This window comes from Puma concolor, chromosome B3, assembly GCF_028749965.1.
Source record: "Puma concolor isolate L17-30 chromosome B3, mPumCon1.1.hap2, whole genome shotgun sequence".
In the NCBI taxonomy this organism is placed as follows: Eukaryota; Metazoa; Chordata; class Mammalia; order Carnivora; family Felidae; genus Puma; species Puma concolor.
The window spans coordinates 42,098,053-42,124,084 of NC_141672.1; the positions used below are offsets into that span (position 1 = coordinate 42,098,053).

Consider the following 26,032-nt stretch of genomic DNA (forward strand, 5'->3'; position numbering starts at 1 on the left):
TATGATCCCTGTTTTATGGATGGAGATACTGAGGCTCATCGCCAGGTGAAGTTTCCTTCAGGGTCACACTGCTAGAAAGAGGCAAAGCCAGTATTTAAAGTTGGTCTAACTGACCCCTTCACCTTTCACAAAAGAACATGATAGAATTGATATATATTAAAAGAGACATCCCTGCTCAGAGGGACAGAGTGCTAGGGACAGGACTGTTCTTGTGGTTTTATGGTGACTACAGCAGTTCATGCTCTCTCCATGGCTTAGGAATTTTCATTAGTTTAGATTTCACCACCACTAGCAAAAAGACTTTGTTTCTATTTTCCTAATTTGTTCAGTAAATAGTTGATGAACCAAACTTGGCAGCCTACATTCTACATTCTTATTTGTGATTGCAATGTCCCCTCATGCTGAAGAGTTAAAAAAAATGATTTCACCTTTCAACATATGCTAACTCTGGTTTTTTTTCATGGTAGGAATCAGAAACAAATGGCATTTATTAGTCGGAAAGAAAACTTCCTATCGCAAAGAAAAGTAGACATCAAAAATATGGAGGAAGGACTTGTCACTCTCCAGGAACTTCATCAGTATGTTTGTTGCCCTTGAAACATTTAATCATTCTTTTCTGCATTTGTTTTAATATATGGTAACCATAGATCTATCAGTTTCTGATATCCTATAGAAAAGGAAGTTTATAATTCACTGTCTCTGTTTTACAGTATAGAAGGGTCATTATCATTGAATCTACCATTGAAAGGGTAGACAGGTCCTGAGTTCTGGACAAGCTGCTGGACATGAGAAATGGACCCATCAGGAGTCTAGGAACAAGAATGTGCCTGAACATTATCACAACACTGACCCCCTATGGTGTTCATTTCTGCCATTCTAAATCACTTTAATTTTTAATTTTAGTTTTTCTGATTAAAATAAGTAATACCTGATGTGATTTTAAAATTCAAATGTAGAAATGTGTGGCTTTGGGGCGCCTGGGTGGCTCAGTCGGTTAGGCATCCGACTTCAGCTCAGGTCATGATCTCGCGGTCCGTGAGTTCGAGCCCCGTGTCGGGCTCTGGGCTGATGGCTCAGAGCCTGGAGCCTGCTTCTGATTCTGTGTCTCCCTCTCTCTCTGCCCCTCCCCTGTTCATGCTCTGTCTCTCTCTGTCTCAAAAATAAGTAAACGTTAAAAAAAATTAAAAAAAAAAAGTGTGGCTTAGAAGCATAAAAGTGACCCTAATCTCTGTCTCCCCACAGCGATCTCACTGTTAACAGTTTGCTATGCATACTTTCTATAATAGGAGTGTGTACGTACACCCAAAAATAGGATTGTACTTTTCTAGAACTGTAATTTATCCACTTAAAATTGTATCTGGGTAACTTACACAATATTATATTTCAACTATATCTCCATAAAAAGCTGGAAAAATATATCTGGGAAAACGATAAAACAAGTGTGATAAAAGGTAACATTTGGAGAAATTGGTGAAAGGTATATGGGAATTCTTTGTATTAATTTTTACACTTATCTGTTGATTTTAAAACTATTTCAGAAGGAGGCAAAATTCATATAGATGGGACCTCATTCTTCAGTCTTTCTTTAGCTGCTTAATATTCCTTTCACTGAATATGCTATGTTTTATTTAACCAGCACCCTACTGATGCTTTGGCTTTTGTGTTTTCTCTACTATAAGCATTTTTCAAATTAACCTCCTTTAGCATATATCCACGTATACAACTGTTTCTTTATAATAACGTCCTAAAAGTTGAATTACGAGATTATAGGGGGTTGCATATTTTTTATTTTTATAATTTGAATATATTTTATGACTTGAGTGTAGGGCAGTGGAGAAACTAACTTACAGCACTAAGACAAGTGGAGATGAAATTTGACTCCTGCCAACAGAAATCTAGAACACAGCAGGATGTGCAGGTTGCTTGTCCTTACACTGTTGAACAACATATTTAAACATCTGTTTCTCATGTTGGTTTCAGAAAGGAAACTATGAACCCTTCCCTGTGAAAGAGTGGGAAAATAGAACTGGGTTGAGTTAGGGGTTTGTTTTCCACATGAATAACGCAGATTCTATAATCAAGTATTGTGCCATCATGGTTCCCATCACCAGGAAGCTCAGAGCCAAATTTGTGACCCAATACTGGTTTTCATTTAGTACTTTTAATGTTGTTGTTATTTCACTCTAGTTCAACTACTTTGTGGATTAAACTAAATACATAAATAAATAAAATCAATGAGATTGGGCACATTGCGAAGAATCTTAGAGTTCCAGGGAAGGGTGAAGTGGAAAAGAAAAAGAAAAAAAGGAAAAAAATAGTTACAAACAGAGAGGGAGGGAGGCAAACCCACAAGAGACTCTTAAATACACAGAACAAACTAAGGGTGGATGGGGAGGTGGAGAGGGAGGGGAAAATGGGTGATGGGCATTGAGGAGGGCACTTGTTGGGATGAGCACTGGGTGTTGTATGTAAGTAAGCCAATTTGACAATAAATCAAATTCATAAAAAAAAAAAAAAAGAAAACCCACACTGTGATTTTAGATGGAGGAAAAAAAAAAAACACGAACACATTTGTGTTGCTAGTTTAACAGCATTATGTGTTCTGTTTTAGCTATGAATATTTCTATTTTTCTTTTAATTTTTTTCATGTTTTTATTTTTGAGAGACGGAGACAACACGAGTCGGGGAGGGGCAGAGAGAGAGGGAGACACAGAATCTGAAGCAGGCTCCAGGCTCTAAGCTATCAGCACAGAGCCTGACACAGGGTTCGAACTCACAAACCGTGAGATCATGACCTGAGCCGAAGTCGGACACTTAACCAACTGAGTCACCCAGACACCCCTGAATATTTCTATTTTTCAAAAGATACAAAGTTATATTTCACTTTCATTTCTGCATATGAAGCACTTCATAGAGAAAGAGGGAATAAAAATAATAAAGGCTTCTAATACCTATGCTAGACTCTTCATATTTCCACCCATCCTAGATTCACAAGAAACCCTTCCGTCCTTAATTACTACTTACCCCTAGTACAAAACTCTTTATTGGCTTTCTGAATTATACATTGCATCAAACCAGGACTCAGTCAGGAATTCAAAGTTCCTCACCAATTTGTTGACCTTCACCCCTCCTATGTCACTGTGTTGCTTCCCTTCGTGTCCTCTGTCTGTGGCAAGTCTATGTTGGTCATAACTCTTGTTGTACCTTTTTCACGTCTTTGTGAATGATGACGTCCTTCCCATGGTGAAATTGCACCTTCATTCCGGCAATCTGTGTTCTTCCCTCTGTCAAACATTAACCTCCGATGTCCTTTCCTCAGCTGCCTCCCCAGAATCTATTCTTCCTTTCCCTTGGGTTTACCACAATTCTGCAAAATCAGTTTGCACTTGCACAAAACCATAATTGTCCTTCTACGAGTCTACCACTACCTTTCGTTGTTACACGAGGTTTGGTTTATCTCCCAATTAGATGGTAGTCTTATTGTACATAAGAATTATACATAAAGTCTTTTGTGTAGTCTACTAGCTTCCACAAATGCAAAACCCAGTGTACGTCTTCCTGTTTTTAGAGCAACAAAGGAAGTATATTGGAGACAAATAAAAATCCTGAATGACAACCGGGAAAGAGAAAGTCAGAGACGGTAAAAAAAAAAAAAAAAAAAAAAAAAATTTTTTCTTTTCATTTGTGTTATGAGTAAGTCTATGTTATCTTAATGCGCAGTGCCTCAAAGTAGGGAGGAAATCAGAGTGCTTGTTGCTTGCTAGAGTCCAAGGAAATTATTCTCCTAAATTAAATTGTGTGAGTTCTCTCGGTTCGTTAGTTTGATTTGGGGGCTTGAACGGAACCAAAGTTTTCCATTTCAATCAAGTGAGCTCCCCGCAGAAGGAAATTGTCAAGATTGGTGTAGTGCCTCTTGCTCACCAGGCTTCTCTATATGGACCAGTAGGGGAGGTTATGTGCAGTGACAGAGAAGTGTGGCTAAACATACGGGCTCTGAAGACAGGCCACTTTGGTTGCTCTGTTGCTGACTAGCTCTGTGACTTAGGCTACGTTACTTAATAATCTCTCTTTGCTCCCATCCCTAGTAAGTGGCCAATGATAGTAGCACCCGTCCTGCAAAGTCACCGTGAATGGCCAGTGAGACGATCTATATATTCAGAGGACCACCTGGCACCTAGGAAGTACTTGCAAAAACTTAGGTGTATTATATTGTTGTTGTCCTGGTTATTAATCTCATTTGTAGGACTCCACATGCACATCTTTCCCATTCTCCAGTGCAGCTTTTTAAAATTGTGGTGGAGAGAAAAATTTGAGAACCTAGAAGGTTGAAATGAGGTAGTTTTAACTGCTATTTCTGCCTGGGTCACTTCTGCCCGCCCTTGAACCTTCCCCATTGCCATCCTTCACCCAAAGGAGGTGAGCGGCCAAGTGTGGTTTGTCCGCGGTCCTAGTGGACATACCAACACAGGCTGTTGCAGCGAAGCAAGCTTGTGAAGCCGACGGCACTGAAGCAGTTATCGCTTTGTCTAATTTTTTCAGCTAATGTGCGTGGTCTGCATTGCCAATAGCTCAAACGGTCTTATATGATCATAGTAGGATTTGTTTTGCTTGGAATTCCTTCATCTTTTCAGTAAACTGTTAGGCCAGTTTCACGAGAATTCTTTGTGCTCTCATTTCCAGCGTCATAACTCAGTGGAAAATTGCTTGTTCACGAAAAAAACATGCATGTTTGAAAAAGAAGCTGGAGTCTGAAGTACAAGAAATTTTAGGTGAAGTACAGACTGCTGAATCTAGATGCATCAAACTATTGCAAGAGGTAAAGGAACTCAAGGAACTTGAATATTCTTGTTCCATATTAGTATGGACCCAGTATTATTATTGCATATCAGTAATTCTCCTTCAATATTTAATTAAACCTTATGAAGAGATATTTTCCTTTCTGGTGACTTATGCTTAGAGTGAATTATTTACTTTCTTGAGAAATTCCTATTTGCTGTGTGTGAACTGTAGGAATTTAGCAAACAAAGTCGCACTTGTCTCTAGAATATGCTTTTGAAATCTGTAACCAGAAACTCGTTTGACGTTCACTTTTAGGGAAGCTCTCTGTTAAAAAAGAAACCAAACATCATTACTCAGCGCTGGTATTGACCCTCCGCCCTTCCTCCATCCCCCATCAGTCCCATCATCCATTTCCTCATGTAGGTTATAGGTATTGTTTGGTGAATAAATTAACCTCTGGAGGGAAAAATAAATAAATAAATTCCCTCTCAAGTAGTTGCTGTGAAAATATATAACCTGAAACCAGAGCCAAGTATCATGCAAAGAGATATTAATTCTTGGCTGTTTTGAAAATGTAAGGCTGACTGCTACAGGGCAAATGACAGATCTTCAATTTGTTTGCTTTCTGATTAGACCAATTTTAGACAAAAAGAGATCACTGAGTTTTTGGCAGAGACTGAAAAACTTACATTAGAATTAAAACAAGTGGAGGAAGAATTTATTGTCAAAGAAAAAAAGTTAGTTCAAGAGTTGAGCAAGTATGAGGTAAGTTTTATTTTGCATCTAAAAACAATTTGAAATTGCCATATGGGGGGAGGGGTATATTTCATGCTACTCTTTTTTTTTCTTTTTACAATTTTTGTTAATGTTTTTATTTTTGAGAGACAGAGACAGAGCACGAGTGGGGGAGGGCAGAGAAAGAGGGAGACACAGAATCCGAAGCGGGCTCCAGGCTCTGAGTTGTCAGCACGGAGCCCGATGCAGGGATCAAACTCATAAGCCGTGAGATCGTGACCTGAGCTGAAGTTGGACGCTTAACCGACTGAGCCACCCAGCTGCCCCTATTTCATGCTACTCTAAGCGGTTAAATGTAAAACCTCCAGTGTGAGCAAGCCTAGTTTCATTAGGACTTTTTTTCCTGAAAAAAGAGCAACATAAAATATTTTTTCAGTTAAAAAAAGAAAATTAGACACTCCAAGTTACGTAGAAGTGCCGGCAAAGTCCCCGGGGACAAGGGGAGCGGTGCAGGAAGGCAGGCAGAGCTGGCGCGAGAGTAGCTGGGGAAAGCAGCAAAGGGCAAGGGAGGCCAGTGAGGCCAAGCTTGGAAATCCTTATCAGAGAGGGCATCCTGCTGAGTTGGGAGCTGCCAGGAGCCCCCTGGGATGGAATGGAGCAAGGATGCTGGGGGAGGTGGAGCGAAAAGGCACTGAAAGTACCCAAGGGGCCTGGAGGTGGCAGGTCTCTGGAAACACAACAGAAAACACACCTTTTCAAGGTGCTGGTGTTACCCGGAAAGGTAAGGGGGTGCTGCCTGGAGACCTACGTTGGTATTGGAATGAGGAGAAAAGGGATGGTGGTAGAAGCCTTCCTGAACTTGATTCGTTTTGAAGAGGAACAGAGGCCCCGGCTGTATCAAAGAGGGGCTTTATTTGTTTTGTTTTGTTTTTTTGTTTTTTGTTTTTACTATTTGTTTTTTTTATTTATTTGTTTTTAATATGAAATTTATTGTCAAATTGGTTTCCATAAAACTCCCAGTGCTCATTCCAACAGGTGCCCTCCTCAATGCCCAGCACCCACTTTCCCCTCCCTCCCACCCCCCATCAACCCTCCGTTCATTCTGTTTTTAAGAGTCTCTTATGGTTTGCCTCCTTCCCTCTCTGTAACTTTTTTTTTTCCCCATTCCCCTCCCCCATGATCTTCTGTTAAGTTTCTCAGGATCCGCATAAGAGTGAAAACATATGGTATCTGTCTTTCTCTGTATGACTTATTTCATTTAGCATAACACACTCCAGTTCCATCCACGTCGCTACAAAAGGCCACATTTCATTCTTTCTCATTGCCAAGTAGTATTCCATTGTGTATATAAACCACAACTTCTTTATCCGTTCATCAGTTGATGGGCATTTGGGCTCTTTCCATAAGTTTTGAAGACAATAGTCCCTTGCTGTAGCAGGGAAGCAGAGAGTCCTTACATGTCAAAGTTCAGATCTTGCCCTGGGCCAACCCCATGCCTCCCCACGCAACCCCCACCACATCCTGCAGAAACCCATCCACAGATTATTGGTCCAAGAAAAGCCAGTTCTTTCTAATATGAATAACAAAAAAGGAGCAGCTATGTCCTCCACACAAAAATACCATGAGAAAAACAAGGGGACTCCTGGGTGGCTCAGTGGATTGAGTGATTGACTCCTGATTTCAGCTCAGGTCATGATCAGTTGGTGGTGGGATCGAGCCCTGAGTCAGGCTCTGTGCTGTTAGTGTGAAGTCTGCCTGGGATTCTCTCTCTCTCTCCCTGCCCCCCCACCAAACCTCTCCCCCACTCACTCTATCTCTCTAAAAAAAATAAATGGAAAAAATGTATTCATTAAAATAATAATAATAATACTTTTTAAAAAATCTATTAAAAAAATAAGTGGAAGGGGGAACAAAACTGTCCAACAACTGAAGAACACTCAGGAAGATGGTGTTGGAACAGACGAAAACTGCGATCAAGCATCCCTCTGTGAATTAAAAAATATATATTTTAGTTTCGTACAGGTGCCAAGGAAGATCAGCAATATAGAAATCTAGGAACTCAGGGAAGAGGTGTCAGAAGGGGATGGGCCAGAAACAGAAAGAAGTGAAATGGAAATTGGCACAGCTCAGGGAACAAACAAGGGAAAGAAAACATTCCCAAATTCAGACAAAATGAGAAGAAACAGAAGGGAGAAGAGTCAGGGTGGGAAACCTTTCTCTGCTGGATGCCATCTGTCTGGGTGCCTAGTATTCTTCTAGATGCTGAAAAACAAAAAAAGAAACAGACAAAAAACCCCTCTGCCCTTATGGTGCTTACATCCTGGTGGACGGAGATTGAAAATAAACAAGATAAACAAGTGGAACCTTGAGTATATTCAAAAGTGAGAAATGCTATGGAGAAAAATAGAGCTGGGGATAGGGCGAGCATACGTGATGTGGTCTGTGTGCCCTGTTAAAGAGCATTGTTGGACAAGGAAGGGTAGAATCCTGAAGGGCAGAGGGTTGCTGCAAACAGGGAGGGAGGAGGCAGGGCTGTCCTATCTGAGGAACAGCAAGGAGGCAGTGTGGCTGGAGTGGCCAGGAGGGAGAGGGATCCATTTTCTGGAAGGAAATGCTGAGACAGAACGAGGAGTGTCAAGTTTATTAGGGAGTAGTACCTATGAAAGGACTGGGCAGGGGAAGCCATCAGGCTATTATGTAACCCGCAAACTATCTCTGGGGAGCTCCTGAGCAAGGCCTGTCCATTAGCAGATCCCTGCCTTGGGCAGAAATGGCTACACCCTTGTACCACCTCCTTGCTCAGTCAGTTGGTTGGGGGCCCCCGTGAAGAGCATGATCTTCAGCAGATAACTGAGAAGTCTCTAAAGGAGCCGGCCGCTGGAGGCTGGCAGCTGACCATACTCCTTGCCACAAGGCAGTGAGTGAGTCCTTCCATGAGGAATGATTCAAGAGGGGCCTCCCCAGGTCTGCCTCCTTATAGGCCATTGTGAGTACTTTGTCTTTCCTCTGCCTGGGCTGGGAAGGTAAGTTTCCTGATGAGAGGGTTCTGAGTGAAGGGCTGAATAGTCTGATTTTCATGTAAATAGGATCATTCTAGCTGCTATGTTGAGCAGAATTTAGGAGAGCAATGGTGGGTGCAGGAAGACCAATTAGGAAGCTACAACAGTATTGCAAGTGGTTCAAGTAGCTTGATCCAGAGTGGTAGCTGAGGGGGTGGTTGGAAGTAGGTAGTCAGCATTTCAGGTATTTCTTGAGAGAGAGCTGACAGTTTACTCTCATACATGATGGTGAACCAATGGAGGCAATCCCCTTAAAGTCAGGAATAGGATAAGGTTGCTATGTAATATTGCACTTGAGCTTACACAGTGCAATTAGGCAAGGTAAGTCGACAGTCTTCCAGTGTCCACCCCACTTGCCAGGCTGTGCGCCCCCTGCAGGGCTGTGTCCACCTGTGTCTAATTCACAGAAAGGCACAGAGAGCAGCCTGTGCCCTTCCTATAAAGCAACAACCCTTCTTCCCCTTGATAGTCCTTATCAATAACCTGGAGCAAATTGGAATCCCATTTCTGCAATTGGTTCAGTAGCATGAGGAGCCCAAAATGGAGAAGAAGCATTCTCCGATTTTGGTTTACGGAACCATTATTATACCCCTGGTACAATCGTTCTTACCAGTGTTGTACAATGTCTAAATGAACAGAGCCCAAATTCACAGGGAGGGAAAACAAAATCATAAGATTTAATAGTAAGACGTCCACTACCACTTGGGCCCCTGACCCATATATTTTGTCTAAGGAAAACAGTCCTGGATGTTAGTCACTGGTTCAGAATATAAATTTCCAAATCTCCAGAGGCATTTTTCTCCCAGGCAGTACTGTGACTAAGTCCTTTGTAGACTTGGCTCCAATACCTGGGGGCCTCGGCTACAATTCTGCTGGAGCTTGCCACAGGCTTCTACATCATTCTGACCTAGTGCTGACACCTTGACCATGAATTGGATCTGCTGGGTCCTACAGCCCTATATCTGGCAGAGTTCAGTCAGAGAAGCAGAGCCACCAGAAATGAGGTTTCTTAAAGGATTTGACCTTCTGGAATCGTGGTGGCTGGTTACACAGTCTAGAGAGTCTGTCTGCTTTCCATCTGGAACTGGGGCCTGAAGGCTGTAGGACAGGCAGTTGGGAAGGAAAGATGGACAGGAAGTTATAGGATGAGCTGGAACTCATCCTGATGAACAGGGGTGGGACCTGCATCAGTCTCTCTCTTTTCCAAGGCTCCAATTCCAAGGGGTTGCAGCAAAAGCCTGAGCCCATTATCACTGAGCTAAGTGTGCATGTGGCTCCGGAATCAGGGAAGCTTGAAGGAGCTGAAGAAGTAGTGGGCCTGCCTGAGCCGGTAGACGAACACCAACTTGTCTGAGATGCCGCAGCATCTGGTACCCAAACCCTCCCTCAAAGCATGAAACAACAGCATGGTTCCTTGTCAGGGAAATTCTGGCAGCTTAAGTCAATGTAGGCAATGGGAACAAATTAATGCATTCACATACTTCCTTAGACCCTCAAACTATTCTTTAGAGAACATGGTATAGATAATACAGAATTGAGTTTCTTTTTTCTTTATTTTTTTAATGTTTATTTATTATTATTGAGAGACAGAGAGACACAGAGCGTGAGCAGGGGATGGGTAGAGAGGGGGAGAACAGAATCTGAAGTAGGCTCCAGGCTCTGAGCTGTCAGCACAGAGCCTGACGCAGGGCTCGAACTCACAAACTGCGAGATCATGACCTGAGCGAGATCATGACGGTCGCCTAACCAACTGAGCCACCCAGGCACCCCTACACAGTTGAATTTCTTAACATGCAGTGTGGAGAAAATTACTCCTGATGCCTCATTGTAGTGTGTTTAAATTATGGTGTTTTTACATGTGTTTTGATCTTTCTATATTTATCCCTAAGGATTCTCATTGCACTTTGGGAGGGAACATACCAGGCTGGTGTATCGCTGTATTAACTAGGGTGCAGACAGGCTGCTCTATCAGAGATGCCAAAATACATCTGGCACAGTGAACACAGGCAGGATATGTGTAGTAAAGGGTTGCAAACCCTCTCTTCTTTATTGGGAAATTGACCTTGGCTTCACCTTCTGGGTCATTCCCCTAGACCCTGGCAAAGGTAGACAACTAAAGTTGTGTCGTCAGGCAACATTGTTTGTCAACAGTGACCCATGACTGGTATGCCGCATCTTGCCCGGGAGAAAGACTGGTGGGGAAACTAGAGCATTGGGCTTCCCTGGGCTTGGTGCCTCTTTTAAGTAGGCACGTCTCTTTCGGGGACCTGGAGGGTATACCCAAGAGAAGGTGGTTCCTATTTGGACATGAGGCTTCAAAACCAAGGTGCCTATCACACCCACCCATGTGGGTATCTTCCTCTTACATCTGAGTTACCACTTTGCTGGGGTCGAAGGACAGTAGCCTCTGGTCAGCTGTGGTGTGAGGTCCCTCCCACTGAAGATGCATGCCTGGCATTGCCCTGCTGGCGCCCGGGTTTTCCTTCAGATTATGTATGTGTGCAACCTGGATTAAAGGTAAAAAGCGAAAAAGCTGTTAAGAATAAATTGGGTCAAGTATGGCCTATTCGAATCTTAAGAGTCTAACTAGTTGAGAAGACGCCCTGACGTGGTCATTACAGAAGAGAGAGGTTTATTTCTCTCCCATTACAGGCCAAAGGGAAGGGGCCCAAGGTTGGAAGGGCAGCTCTGCCATCCTCAGCCTGAGGCTAACCTCTGTGGATCCAAGTGGCAGTTTCTATTCTCATTCTCTTCCAGCCAGGGGACGAAGGGAAGGACCAAGGGGGCACGTACTGCTTCCTGGTGCAGGCGGAGGACCCGGAAGCGGCCCACACCGCTTCTGCTCACAAAACCATTAGTCGCACCCACTTGCAAGGAAAGCTGAAAAATCAGTCTAGCTGGCAGTCAGATGCTGAGCTAGAACTGAGGAGTCCTGATATCGAGGGACAGGAGAATGGCTAGTAAATATCAGCTGGCTGTCACTGCTTTATCACCATTTTAAACCCATCCTGGCTTTCTAAGAGAGGTCCAGCTAACTAAAACCTGGATAATTAAGCAGGCATCTTCATGTTTTGTTTTGGGTGCTTTTTGCCCATTTATTGTAATAATATATCCACTTATTTCTACCCCCTCCCCATTTCTTATGTAATCCACTTTTCTTAGGACTTATGTATATTTTGTTTTGCTGCTTTTTTTTTTTTTTTTTTGAGAGAGAGAGAGAGAGAGGCAGAGAGAGAGAGGAAGAAACAGAATCCCAAGCAGGTTCCGCACTGTCAGCGCAAAGCCCAGTGTGGGGCTTGAACTCACAAACTGTGAGATCACAACCTAAGCCAAAATGAAGAGTCAGACACTTGACCAACTGAGCCACCCAGGTGTCCCATTGCTGCCTGTTGTTTGTTTGTTTGTTTTTCCGTAAAATATGCTCAAGAGAGATTTTCTCAAATAGGTGTTTAGGGTACGTACATGGTAGCATTAATGGAATCATAGCAGTAGAGCTAGAGAAATGAAGGGCTCCTTGGAGAGGCCATTGAATGTAATCTCCTTACTTCATAGATTTCCAGAGACTCTCTGAATCAGCCAACAAAAATGTTTCAAATATCTAGATATGCCGGATACCTTTGTATGCACCTCATGATGAGAGGACACTAAGACAGGGCTCTTCCTCTCAAAGAACTTACATTATACTCTGGAGTGTAAATTGTGTCCGTTCTCTAAAATCATGCCTCACAATTAGCTTTATTTTCTTTAAAGCTAAGATTCGCTAGGGAAACGCAAAGTAACAGAGTAAAGGAAGATGAACTAGTCGAGCATCTTCCGCAACTTCAAGTGGCAGAAGAAGAATATATGAGCAAAGCTGGAAAACTGGAAGAGCTCATTCATTTTATTACAGGTAGGTGTGAAGTCTCAGTAATTAACGTTAAGACAGGTAAGGATTTCACTGATATCCCCTAACTCAAGGTGGGTCATCATTCGTGAGCCAGTGATGAAACTCTGCAAACTTTTCCCATCGCCTTTAACTCTTTCTTCTCTAGTTTTTGCCCCATCTACTAATTTCTTCTTTACACCGCAGCCCTGATGTTGCCCTTGTCAAATGTTTCCTTTTCTCTTTTAAAGACTTTAAAATTAAGAATTAGTGACAACTATATAATGTGGTTTCTGTCTCTCCTTGGTAAAAGTAGAAATAGCACCTTTATCTGGTACCAAGTGGGATTCTTTTTTTCTGTTTCTTAACACGAATTTGAATATTCTATCTTGTTCCAGTTATGACTCTAACCATTTACCAAGTAGGTACTCGTCAGATTTTTTTTTCCTCCTAACTCACCCCTAAGGCAAAGATATATAAGAGCTAGTCTTAGAAATGGAGGCTTTATAGAGGATGTGAAATGTGTCTCAAAGTATGTATATTTTACATTTTGTTACAGCGCACAATCATGTATATTAAATATAAAAATACTTATTTTCTCCAGAAAAATAGGATGTAGTCATCTAACTCTGCACCCAAAATTTCATAAATCCAGAATCATCTCTAGAGTTTTGTCTTGCATTTGGGAAGCAGAGTATCATTAACCAACAAGTCCCACAAGGTTGATAAGCAGAAAAGCTTCCAGAATTTCTGTTTTCTAGATGGAAAAAGTACCCTGAAAATCAGAAGACCAGGGTCAAAAGTTACAGAAAGGACCAGAACGGGAGCCCCCCAAAAATGTGCACTGTGATGAGAATAAACAGCTGGCAAAGATGAATATGGGGAGAGACATCGAAATAGTCTGTGTCAAAAAGATATAATCATATAGAAATCCAATATGTTGAAATGTAAAACAAATACTTAAAAGTGAATAGTGGTGGGGGGGCCCTGGATGGCTCAGTTGGTTAAATGTCTGACTCTTGATATTAGCTCAGGTCATGATCTCATGGTCATGAGATCAAGCCCCATGTGGGGCTTGGTGCTGAGCATGGAGCCCACTTGAGATTCTCTCTCTCCCTCTCCCTCTCTCCTGCTTGCGTGCGTGCACACACATGCACACCCTCTCTCAAAAATAAAAGCAAATAGTGGTCATTGCCAAGGAAAGTGGTTTTTTAAGAATATAAGATTATAAGAATAAGTACCTTGAATAATTGGTCTGGTTGCCATTCCTCAGTTGATTTTCCAATTCTTGTCAGATTCTCATTTAGTCAACTCAGGTAGATTTTCTTGGTCTTTTGCTGCTTTAAGAAGGGTCATGAAACCTATGTACTCCACCCCCAATTTTCTGTTCTCCCAACCTTCTTCCCATCCCTTCTTGCACTAAAGTGGAGGATGTAAGAAACATGAGGAGTTTGAAAATAAGCAACATGTTTCCATATATTGCAAGTGCTGATTCTCTTGAGGCAAAGAAAGAAAATACTAAAGAAAGGAGAGAAAAGAGGGAAAGGCCAGAGAAAGGGAACATAAGAGTAATGTGCTCCAGAGTAGGAAAATATGCTTCACCTGCCAGCAGTGAGACTTACAGAGGATAGAAGTGGCTCAGAACACACAAAGAGCAATGTTATGACTTACGACTTTCAGTTAAATGTTATGCATAAAACATGCATCTATCTGTGCTCCCTAGTGAAATTTCATAAAAATGTGTGTAAAATATTTTTCTAGGGAGAAAAATTATGACTTGCAAGTACAGAGACTGGCAGAGAAGATATGTGCAGAAAATAAACATCAACAAATCTTTAGAAGGTAGAATTGGCTAGAAGAATTAACAGGAAGGGAAGTGTGACTAGCAAGTGCCTGCATAAAAAGCACACCATGAAAGCAAGGACCTGGCAAGTCTTGGGCATTGGAGGACCCTGATACTGGGAAGCTGAAATGAGTCACAGGGTTGAAGATTGGTTGAAAATCTTTATAACAAGCGGTTAGACCTCCAGGTCAGATGCCATCTTCTGTGCAGCTGAGCGACTGACTACTCCTCCCAGTGCTGGCAGAGAAGTCAGACCAGGGGGTTCTAAACTGCAGGATATCAGATATGACAGAGGGTGGAAGACGGACGCTATACAGAGACCCCCTTCCACTGCTGAACTTGATGAAGGCTGCCAGCCCATTGTGTGTGTGACTGTCCTGTAATCCCTTCCCCACTCTTGAAAAGGAGATGGTTGGATTCTTCTCTAAGGAAACTAAACAGTTCCAGAGAAAAGCCCCACATAATCTAACATTTGAGGATCCTCCGACAAAATGGCTGGTCCCTTCCTGATCACCGTACAGTGAAACCCACCCAGGAACTGAGCCTTTTAGTGCCTCATGCTTAAATAGGATTAGATAGTCAAGGATCACCAGACACCTCAGGAAAAACTCCAATGTGAAAGGCAGAAACTAAAGCAGACAGAAAAACAGAAGTTGGTGGAAACAGATGACACAATGAATACAAGAATGCTTTTAAAGATACATCTTCTTAGAGAATGTCTGTTCTCTATATATTATGCATAATGTATATATAGTCTATATATTAAAGAAAATATAGGGGCGCCTGGGTGGCGCAGTCGGTTAAGCGTCCGACTTCAGCCAGGTCACGATCTCGCGGTCCGTGAGTTCGAGCCCCGCGTCGGGCTCTGGGCTGATGGCTCAGAGCCTGGAGCCTGTTTCGGATTCTGTGTCTCCCTCTCTCTCTGCCCCTCCCCCGTTCATGCTCTGTCTCTCTCTGTCCCAAAAAAATGAATAAACGTTAAAAAAAAAAAAATTTAAAGAAAATATACATTCTATATGTTTTCGAGAATATATCTTAAAGTTACATTCATAGAGAAAAAATATATTGCATGTATGAAAAAGAACAGAGAAACAGGAAAGAGCTCCTAGAAATGAAAACTATAACCAATATTTTATTGTATTAAAAAAATTTTTTTAGGGGCGCCTGGGTGGCGCAGTCAGTTAAGCGTCCGGCTTCAGCCAGGTCACGATCTCGCGGTCCGTGAGTTCGAGCCCCGCGTCAGGCTCTGGGCTGATGGCTCAGAGCCTGGAGCCTGTTTCCGATTCTATGTCTCCCTCTCTCTGCCCCTCCCCTGTTCGTGCTCTGTCTCTCTCTGTCCCAAAAATAAATAAACGTTGAAAAAAAAAAATTAAAAAAAAATTTTTTAATGTTTATTTATTTTTGAGAGAGAGAGAGAGCACAATCAGGGGAGGGGCAGAGAGAGAGGGAGACACAGAATCTGAAATGGGCTTCAGGCTCTGAACTGTCAGCACAGAGACTGACTGTTGGGGCTCCATCTCGGGAGCAGTGAGATCATGACCTGAGCCGAGGTCATAAGCTTAACCGACTGAGCCATCCAGGCACCCCTGACAACGAAACTCTTAACATTTAATAGGATTATAAGAAAAGGAAATCTCTCAAAAAATAGAACAAAATAAGGAGTTGAGGAATAGGATAAAAGAGTAAGAAAATTAGAAGACCATTCTGAGATGTTGAATATTTAATTAATATGAGGCCAGAAAAGAAAATGGAAAGGATAAAGTTATCCAAGAAATAATACAAAAATATTTCTCAGAATTGGAGAATATGAGTTTCCTATTTGAAAAGGCCCATCAAATCCCCAGTGCAGTTTCTAAAGGAAAAGACAGTAAGTCACATCATTGTGGGATTTCAGGCTAAAAAAGAATATTCCAAAGGCTTCTAGAGAGAAAAAGCAGATCTCACTCAAAAGATGAGCAATCAGAATGGTTTTAGGCTTCTTAACTGTACTATTATACTAAAAAAAGACATTGCCTTCAAAATTCTGAGAGAAAATAATATCTAACATTAGATACCCATCCAAACTATTAGTCAAATATGAATAGAGAATAGAGACATGTTTAGATATATAAGATATCAAAATTTCTCATTTACTCTGTCTCAGGAAGCTAGTAGAGAATTTGCTCGGAATAACTTGAAAAGGACACGAAATTCAGGAAACAGGAGGTCCAACATAAGGGGAATGCAAAGGAAAGTCCCAAGTGCTCAGAAAAGAGAAGGCCGCGGTGGGCAAGGGGTGGGTGGGGCGGGGGGAGGGGGGGAGGGAAGAGATATGAAACTGGTAGATCACCTAAGGTGTTTGACCACGTGGGAAGTAATATTTGGAAAGATTTTATAATTCTATTATAGATTTAGATATGAATTAATGTGTACATGGAAAACTAAGGAAATAAAAAATGAGGTATTTTTAGCTCCAGGAAAAACAAAAAATTATACAGGAGGGGAGGAATAATCATACGACACCATTTGTCTCATCTGTGAATGTTTACATTGTCATAATCTAAATAGTTAAAATTAGGGACACCCGGCTGGCTCAGTTGGTAGAGCATGTGACTCTTGATCGAAGGTTCTTGATCAAGCCGCATGTTGGGTGTAAAGATTACTTAAAAACAAAATCTTTTTTAAAAATATAGTTAAAATTCGCTTTAAAAAACATGACTTTATGGGGAGATTAGAAGTGCACGTGGGGGGGCGCCTGGGTGGCGCAGTCAGTTAAGCGTCCGACTTCAGCCAGGTCACGATCTCGCGCTCCGTGAGTTCGAGCCCCGCGTCAGGCTCTGGGCTGATGGCTCGGAGCCTGGAGCCTGTTTCCGATTCTGTGTCTCCCTCTCTCTCTGCCCCTCCCCCGTTCATGCTGTGTCTCTCTCTGTCCCAAAAATAAATAAACGTTGAAAAAAAAAAATTAAAAAAAAGTGCACGTGGGGATGTAGGGGTGAGAGTAAGTGTGCTACTTTCTATATTAGGAAGAAGATAGAAAGTGTCTTAAAGTGACAAATCAAGAAATAGTCATATAAGCATTTTTTAAGAAAATAGAAGAAGAAAAAGTTGAGTTTAAAAGTTGTTGATTCTGAGGAGTCAGATACTGCACTGCGTTGGAAACATCTGCATTGGAAGGCACTGCATTGGAAACCATCTAACTTCTATTTTTTGTTTTAAGCCTTATAATAGTATTTAACTTTTTTTTTAAGTGTATTTATTTATTTATTTATTTTTTTTTTTAATTTTTTTTTTTTAAAGAGAGGATTTTTTTTTTTTCAACGTTTATTTATTTTTGGGACAGAGAGAGACAGAGCATGAACGGGGGAGGGGCAGAGAGAGAGGGAGACACAGAATCGGAAACAGGCTCTAGGCTCTGAGCCATCAGCCCAGAGCCTGACGCGGGGCTCGAACTCACGGACCGCGAGATCATGACCTGGCTGAAGTCGGACGCTTAACCGACTGCGCCACCCAGGCGCCCCTGTATTTATTTATTTTGAGAGAGAGAACCAGCAGGGAAGGGGTGGGGCAGGGGGAGCAGCACAGAGGGTGCAGAGTGGTTTCTATGCTGACGGCAGAGAGCCTGATGAGGGGCTCGAACTCACCAACTGTGAGAACATGACCTGAATCAAAGTCAAACACTTAACCGACTGAACCGGCCAGGTGCCCCATAGTATTTGACTTTTAAAACTAGACACATGCCTTATTTTGATTAATTTTTTAAACTAAACATTGTGGGCAGTTATTTTTTCTTTTTCTTTTATATAGCACAAAAGCAGGAGCAGAATTTACTGAACGATTACACTTCTCAAATGGCAAGAGACTTTTCAAGATTTTTCAGCAACTCGGTAAAGAGTCAGTGTATTCATTCTTCTTGCTTTTATTGGAATACTGATATATACAAACCATAATATGGTGTGTGTGTGCGTGTGTATATGGAGAGCGAGACTCTAGATGCAACTAACATGTAATCATGAGCATATCCTTGGGGGGGAGGGCCTCAGTTTTCTTATTCATGAGGTAGAGATGGGATGATGCTTCCTAAGGTTCTTTTTAGATCTCTTATTCTGTTAAATTCCTATGAATATTAGGATAAATGCACAAAGGTTGCAGAGATGGGGTGAGAGTAGATGAAATGAGAGCATGTAAAGAGACATTTACTACCTTTATAAAATTTATAATCAGTAATGATAAACGTGTATGTAGAATTGGTTAATTAAAACTAGAAACATTCTATTTTTGAGAAGCATTGATATCAGAAGTAACTTTTAACATGTGGGTATAGAGAAATATGAAGGGGAAAAGAACTAGTAAGTATATATGCAATTCTATTTGCTTGGTAAGATGCTCCTAGTGATGGTCATACAATGACTAAAGATTATGTGACTTGTAACAGTATAATAACTAAGAATCAAACAGAGAATTCAGTAGAATATTCTGAAAAATCCATTAAATTATATTCTTTTCTCTTCAAAAAAAAATTAAATCCTCACTGAAAAAGCCTCAATAAATTTCACTTCCCTCTTCCCCATTTTTGGCATACAGTTGTTCAAATATCAGATTTATAAAGTTGTCTCAACAACTTATTTGTCTTAATTGTCTAACTTAAGTCCATGGCCTTGCTTCCCAGAGCTTTGGAGTTTTATTTATTTTTTATTCAAATATAATTAACATACAGTGTTATATTAGTTTCAGATGTACAATTTAATCATTCAACAATGCTATACATTACTCAATTCTTATCCCAATAAGTATACTCTTAATCCCCTTCATTTACTTCACCCATCCCTGCACCCACCTCCCCTCTGATAACTACCAGTTTGTTCTCTGTATTTAAGAGTCTGGGGGAGGGGGAGGTGTCTCTTTTTTTTTTCTGTTTTTGTTTTTGTTTTCTTAAATGTCGTTTAAGAGTGAGTCATATGGTATTTGTCTTTCTCTGACTTATTTCACTTAGCATTATACAATCCAGGTCCATCCATGTTGTCACAAATGGCAAGATCTCATTCATTTTAATGACTAACATTCCATTGCACATATGTACCTCATCTTCTAAATCCATTCATCTATCCATGGACAATTTGGTTGCTTCCATATCTTGTCTATTGTTAATAATGCTGCAATAAACATAGGAGATAGATGTAGGTATAAATATAGATATAGAGATATAGAGATAGATATAGAGATATGGATATGGATACATCACTTTGAATTAGCATTTTCATATTCTTTGGGCAAATATCCAGTAGTACAATTGCTGGATTGTAGGGTAGTTCTATTTTTAATCTTTTGAGGAATCTCCATACTGTCTTCCACAGTGGCTGTACCAGTTTGCATTCCTACCAACAGTGCCCAAGTATTCCTTTTCCTCCGCATCCTTGCCAACACTTGTTGTTTCTTGAGTTTTTTATTTTAGCCGTTCTGACAGGTGTGAAGTGATATCTCATGGTTTGGGTTTTTTTTTTTTTTTAATGTTTGTTTATTTTGAGAGGGAGTGAGCACAAGTGGGGGAGAGGCAGAGACAGAGAGAGAGAGAGGGAGAGAGGGAATCCCAAGCAGGCTCTGTGCTGTCAGTGCAGAGCCTAATGAGGGTCTTGATCCCACAAACTGCGAGATCATGACCTGAGCCAAAATCAAGAAGGAGATGCTCAACCAACTGAGTCACCCAGGCATCCCACTCATGTTTTTGGTTTGCATTTCCCTGATGATGGATGATGTTGAGCATCATTTCATGTGTCTATTGGCCATCTGTATGTCTTGGGAGAAATGTCTATTCATGTCTTTTGCCCATTTTTAAATTGGATTACTTGGTTTTTTTTAGTGTTGAGTGTAGAAGTTCTTTCTATTTTTGGATGCTAAACCTCCATTGGTATGTCATTTGCAAATATCTCCTCCTCTTCATTAGGCTCTCGTTCAGTTTTGTTGATTGTTTCATTTGCTGTGTGGAAGCTTTTTATTTTGATGTAGTCCCAATAGTTTATTTTTGCTTTTGTTTCCCTTGCCTCGGGAGCTGATGTCAGAGAAATTACTGCCTGTACTCTCTTCTAGGATTTTTCTGGTTTCAGGTTTTACATTTGGGTCTTTAATGCATTTTGAGTTTATTTTTGTCTATGGTTTAAGAGTGATCTAGTTCATTCTTTTGCGTGTAGATGTTCAGTTTTCCCATCACCATTTGTTGAAGACCATCTTTTGCATATTCTTGCCTCCCTTGTCAAAGATTAATTGACCATACAATTGTGTTCTAATTTCTTGGCTCTCTATTCTGTTCTGATGGTCTCTATGTCTATCTGTGCCAGTACCATACTGTTTTGATTACTACAGAACAGTAGTAATCAGTAGTATATCTTATAGTATATGAAATCTGTGATTTCAAGATCTAGTAGAATATCTTTGTAGTATATCTTGAAATCTGTAATTGTGATACCCCCAGTCCTTTTTATGATTGCTTTGGCTATTCAGGATCTTTTGCAGTTCCATACAAATTTTAGGATGATCTAATGCTAGCTCTGTGAAAGATGCTGTTGGTATTTTGATAGGAATTGTATTAAATCTGTAGATTGCTTTGGGTAGTATGGACATTTTAACAATATTTGTTCTCCCAATCCATGAGCATGGAATATCTTTCCATTTGTTTCTGTCATCTTCAATTTCTTTCATTGGTGTTTTATAGTCCTGGTCTTTCACCTCCATGGTTAAGTTTATTCCTAGGTATTTTATTATTTTTGGTACAATTGTAAATGGGATTATTTTCTTAATTTCTCTTTCTGCTACTTCATTATTGGTGTATAGAAATGCAATGGGTTGTATACTGATTTTGCATCCTGCAAACATACTGAATCCATGTATCCATTCTAGTAGTTTTTGGTGAATTCTTCAGGGCTTTTATGTAGAGTGTCATGTCATCTGCAAATAGTGACATTTTTACTTTTTCCTTACCAAGTTGGGTGCCTTTTATATCTTTTTCTTGTCTGATTGCTGTGGTTCAGACTTCCAGTACTATGTTAAAAAAACGTTGTGAGAGTGGATGTCCTTGTGTTGTTCCTTATCTTAGGGAGAAAGCTATCAGTTTTTTACCACGGAGTCTGATGTTGGCTGTGGGGTTTTCATATAAGGCCTTTATTATGTTTGAAGTATGTTCTCTTCACATCTTTGTTGAGGATTTTGATCATGAATGGATATTGCACTTGGTCAAATGTTTTTTCTGTATCTATTGAAATGATTATATGATCATATGATTTTTCTCCATTTCTTTGTTGATGTGATGTATCATGTTAATTGATTTGCAAATATTGAAACACACTTGCATCCCAGGAATAAATCCCACTGGATCCCGGTGAATAATTTTTTAATGTACTGTTGGATCCAGTTTGCTGATGTTTTGTTGAAGATTTTTGCATCTGTGTTCATCAGAGATAATGGTCTGTAGCTTCCTTTTTTTATAGTGCCTTTATCCGGTTTGGGTATTAGGGTGGTACTTGGCCTCATAGAATGAATTGGGAAGCTTTCCTTCTTTTTCTTTTTTTTTTTTTGGAATAGATTGAGAAGAACAGGTATTAACTTTTTTTTTGAATGTTTGAGTTAGTTTTGGGAAGTTATATAGTTTGGGAAGTTATTTGCTTCCATTTCTTCTAGGTTGTCTAATTTGTTGGCATATGAGTTTTCATGATATTCTCCTGCCATCCTTTGTATTTCTGTGGTTATTTCTCCTCTTTCATTTCTGATTTTGTTTGAGTCCTTTCTCTCTCTCTCTTTTTATTTTATTTTTTTATTTTTGATGAGTCTGGCCAAAGGTTTATCAATTTTGTTGATCTTTTCAAAGAACCAGCTCCTGATTTTATTCATCTGTTCTATTGTGTTTTTTTTTTTTTTTTTAGTTTCTATTTCATTTATTTCTGCTCTAATCTTTATTATTTCCTTCCTTCTACTCGTTTTTGGCTTTGTTCTTCTTTTTCTAGCTCCTTTATGTGTAAGATTAGGTTTTTTATTTGAGATTTTTCTATCTTCTTGAATAAAGCTTGTATTGCTATAAACTTCCCTCTTAGAACAGCTTTTGCTGCATATCAAAAATTTTGGACTGTTATGTTTCCATTTTTCATTTCTCTCCACTTTTTTTATTTTTTTATTTTTTTATTTATTTTTTTTTTTTAATTTTTTTTTTTCAACGTTTATTTATTTTTGGGACAGAGAGAGACAGAGCATGAACGGGGGAGGGGCAGAGAGAGAGGGAGACACAGAATCGGAAACAGGCTCCAGGCTCTGAGCCATCAGCCCAGAGCCCGACGCGGGGCTCGAACTCACGGACCGCGAGATCGTGACCTGGCTGAAGTCGGACGCTTAACCGACTGCGCCACCCAGGCGCCCCTCCACTTTTTTTTTTAATTTCCTCTTTGATTTCTTGGTTGATCCAGTCACTGCTTAGTAGCATGTTACTTAAGCTCCATGTATTTGTGTTCCTTCCAAATGTTTCTTGTGGTTGATTTCTAGTTTCATAGCATTGTGGTCACAAAGGATGCATGGTAATAACTTCAGTCTTTTTGAATTTGTTGAGACTTGTTTTGTGGCCTAACATGTGATCTATTCTGATAAATGTCCCATGTGCACTTGAAAAGGATTTGTATTCCACTGTGTTAGAATGGAATATTCTGAATATATCTGTTAAATCCATCTGGTCCAATGTGTCATTCAAAGCCACTGTTTCCATATTGATTTTCTGTTTGGATGATCTATCCATTGATGCAAGTGGGGTATTTAAGTCTCCTATTATTCTATTACTATTGATTACTTTCTTATATTTGTTATTAACTGCTATGTATTTGTGTCTTCCATGTTGGGTGCAGAAATATTTAGAAATATCCCCATTGTTGATTGTTCCCTTTATGATTACATGATGTCTTTCTTTGCCTTTTGTTAGAGTCTTTGCTTTAAAGTCTATTTTGTCCAGTATAAGTATTACTACCCTGGCTTTCTTTTCACTTCCATTTGTATGACAAATGCTTTTCCATCACTTTTAATCTGCATGTATCTTTAGGTCCGAAATGAGTCTCTTGTAGGCAGCATACAGATGGGTCTTGCTTTTTTATCCATTCCATCACCGTATGTCTTTTGATTAGAGTGTTTAGTCCATTTACATTCAAAGTAATTATTGATAGGTATGTACTTATTGCTATTTTGTTACTTGTATGGTTGTTTTGTAATTCTTCTCTGTTCTTGTTTTCTCTTGCTTTATTCTCACAGTATGCTGGCTTTTTTAAGTGATATACTTGGATTTTTTCTGTTTATTTTTTGCATATCTGTTACCAGTTCTTGATTTGTGGTTACCATTAGGTTTATGTATAACATCTTATACATATAGAAGTCTATATTAAATTGATGGTCACTTAAGTTTGAACCTATTCTAAAAGCAGTCAAGTTTTACTCCGTCCCCCTGCCCCAATGTTTTAGGTATATGGTATTATACTTCATATCCTTTTATTTTGTGAATCCCTTAAATGATTTATATAGATATGCTTAATTTTACTACTTTTGTGCTTCCTATTTTTCTTACTCCTGCTTATGGTCTTTCCTTTCCACTCAAAGAATTCCCCTCAACATTTCTTGTGAGCCTGGTTTAGTGGTCATAAACTCCTTTAACTTTAGATTGTCTGGGAAACTATCCAAACTCCTTTCTGAATGATAGCCTTCCTGAGTAGATTATTCTTGGATGCAGGCTTTTTCCTTTTAGCACTTTGAGTATATCAGCCCCTCCCTTCTGGTATGCAATGTTTCTGCTGAAAAATCAGCTGATGGCCTTATGGGGTTTTCCTTGTATGCAACTGTTTCCTTTTTCTTGCTGCTTTAGATATTCTCCATCACTGCTTTCTACCACTTTAATTATTAGGTGTCTTTTTTTTTAACTTTATTTTTTTCAAGTTTATTTACTTATTTTTGAAAGAGAGAGAGAGAGAGCACACAAGTGGGGTAGAGGCAGAGAGAGAGAGATTGAATCCCAAGCAGGCTCCTCACTGTCAGCACAGAGCTGGATGCAGGACTTGAACTCACAAACTGAGAGATTATGACCTGAGCCAAAGTTGGATACTTAACCCATAGTAGGTGCCCCTACTATGTATCTTGATGTGGATATCTATGGATTGATTTGGGGGGGGAGTGGCTCTCTGTGCATCCTGGATCTGGATGTATATTTCCTTCCCCAGATTAGTGATGTTTCAACTCTTATATCTTCAAATAGATTTTCTGCCCTCTTTTCTAACTCTTCTCCTGGGATTCCTATATCGCGAATGTTTTAATGCTTGATGGTGTCATTGAATTTCCTTAATCTATTTTCATTTTTGTTAGTCTTTTTTCTCTCTCTCTCTCCTGTTCAGCTTGATTGCTTTCCATTACTGTATCCTCCAGGTCACTGATCCATTCTTCTGCTTCCTCTAGTCTACCAACTATTCCCACTAGCATATTTTTTATTTTAGTTATTGTGTTCTTCATCTCTGATTTTCTTTTACGTTTTCTCTTTGTTGAGGGTCTCACTGGCGCCCTCCACTCTTCTCCAGTCCAGTGAGTATCTTTATGACCATTGATTTAAATTCTCTATTAGGCATATTACTTATTTCCATTTGATTTAGGTCTCCTGCTGTGATACTGTCCTGTTCTTTCATTTGGGACATATTCCTCTGTCTCCTCACTTTGCTGAACTCTGGGTATCTGTTCCTCTGTATTAAGAAAGTCAGCTGCATATCCTGATCTTGAAAGCAGTGGCCTAATGAAGAAGAGTCCTGTAGTGCCCTGTAGTGCAGTGTCCCTTGTTCACAAGAACCTGGCACTTCACGCTTATCTCCTACATGTGTTGCATGTACCCTACTTCTGTGTTGGAGCTGCATTTGCCTTTGATCCAGGTGTCTTCAGTGGCTCTCTCTGCTTGTTGTTGGCAGGACTTGGTCCCTGTGTTGTTCTTGGGCCAGTTTAGGGCTGCTGTGGACTTGAGCTGAGTCAGACCAGGCATTTTCCAGAGGTGTGGTAGCACTGAACACCAAGATGCTCTCCCTGTATTGTCCTCTGAGAAGCTTTCATTGGTGGATGAGACCTGAAGGTAAACCATATGTCTGCCCCCAGCCCACTGCTGGGGTTTCAGACTAATGTACGCAGTTATCTTCCCCACTTCCAGGAACAGGAGTCACTTTGGAGTGGTGCTGGCCCCATTGGGGCTGCTTGCACACTGTCAGCTTGTGGCACCACTTCGGACGGACTCCTGCCAAGGACAAGTCCATAAGAGCATGTGGGGGTGGGTGCACATTGTTAGAAAGTTGTGCACTGGTCTGCTGCAGGAGAGAACTTGTGGCCTAGATAACTGCCAAGGGCTGCTCTGCAGAAAATGCAGGGTCGGGGCATGTGGTGCCAGCAAGGTCACTGCCAGTCCTCTGTGGGAGGGGACCTGGAGCCACTTTAGAAAATTGCCTCACCAAGTTGGAGGGGAGAGGTTTGAGGAAGAGCAAACTAGGTGGAAAGCATTTGCGCTGTGCTGGTTCCTGAGGGTGTTTGTGTATCTAGTCTGGGGTGGGAGGGGGTGGGAAGGGAAACGGTGCTTGCCAGCTCTATTTTTCTTGGAGAAATCTCTCAACCATCCCTGTCCTTACAGCACAGTTCTGAGATTAATAAATAAATATCCTTCCTGTATGCCCCAGGCATTTTTCAAACTGCTGCTTCCATGCTGTATGTCAGCTGGGCTGTTTGTTGGGCTTTGCCTTTAAGGGCAGG

The 26,032-nt window shown here is 40.6% G+C and overlaps 1 protein-coding gene across 3 annotated transcripts in view; it reads left to right on the forward strand.

Annotated features, from left to right (window-relative positions):
• Positions 1 to 26,032, forward strand: part of CCDC175 (coiled-coil domain containing 175) — a 77,929-nt gene that overhangs the window by 31,950 nt on the left and 19,947 nt on the right. For all 3 annotated transcript variants that reach the window (XM_086709633.1, XM_025919895.2, XM_086709634.1), the window contains 6 exons: positions 468 to 578; positions 3,569 to 3,640; positions 4,681 to 4,816; positions 5,413 to 5,544; positions 12,324 to 12,462; positions 18,062 to 18,141. In XM_086709633.1, coding sequence (XP_086565759.1) covers positions 468 to 578; positions 3,569 to 3,640; positions 4,681 to 4,816; positions 5,413 to 5,544; positions 12,324 to 12,462; positions 18,062 to 18,141 — 670 coding nt within the window. The remainder of the gene's footprint in view (positions 1 to 467; positions 579 to 3,568; positions 3,641 to 4,680; positions 4,817 to 5,412; positions 5,545 to 12,323; positions 12,463 to 18,061; positions 18,142 to 26,032) is intronic.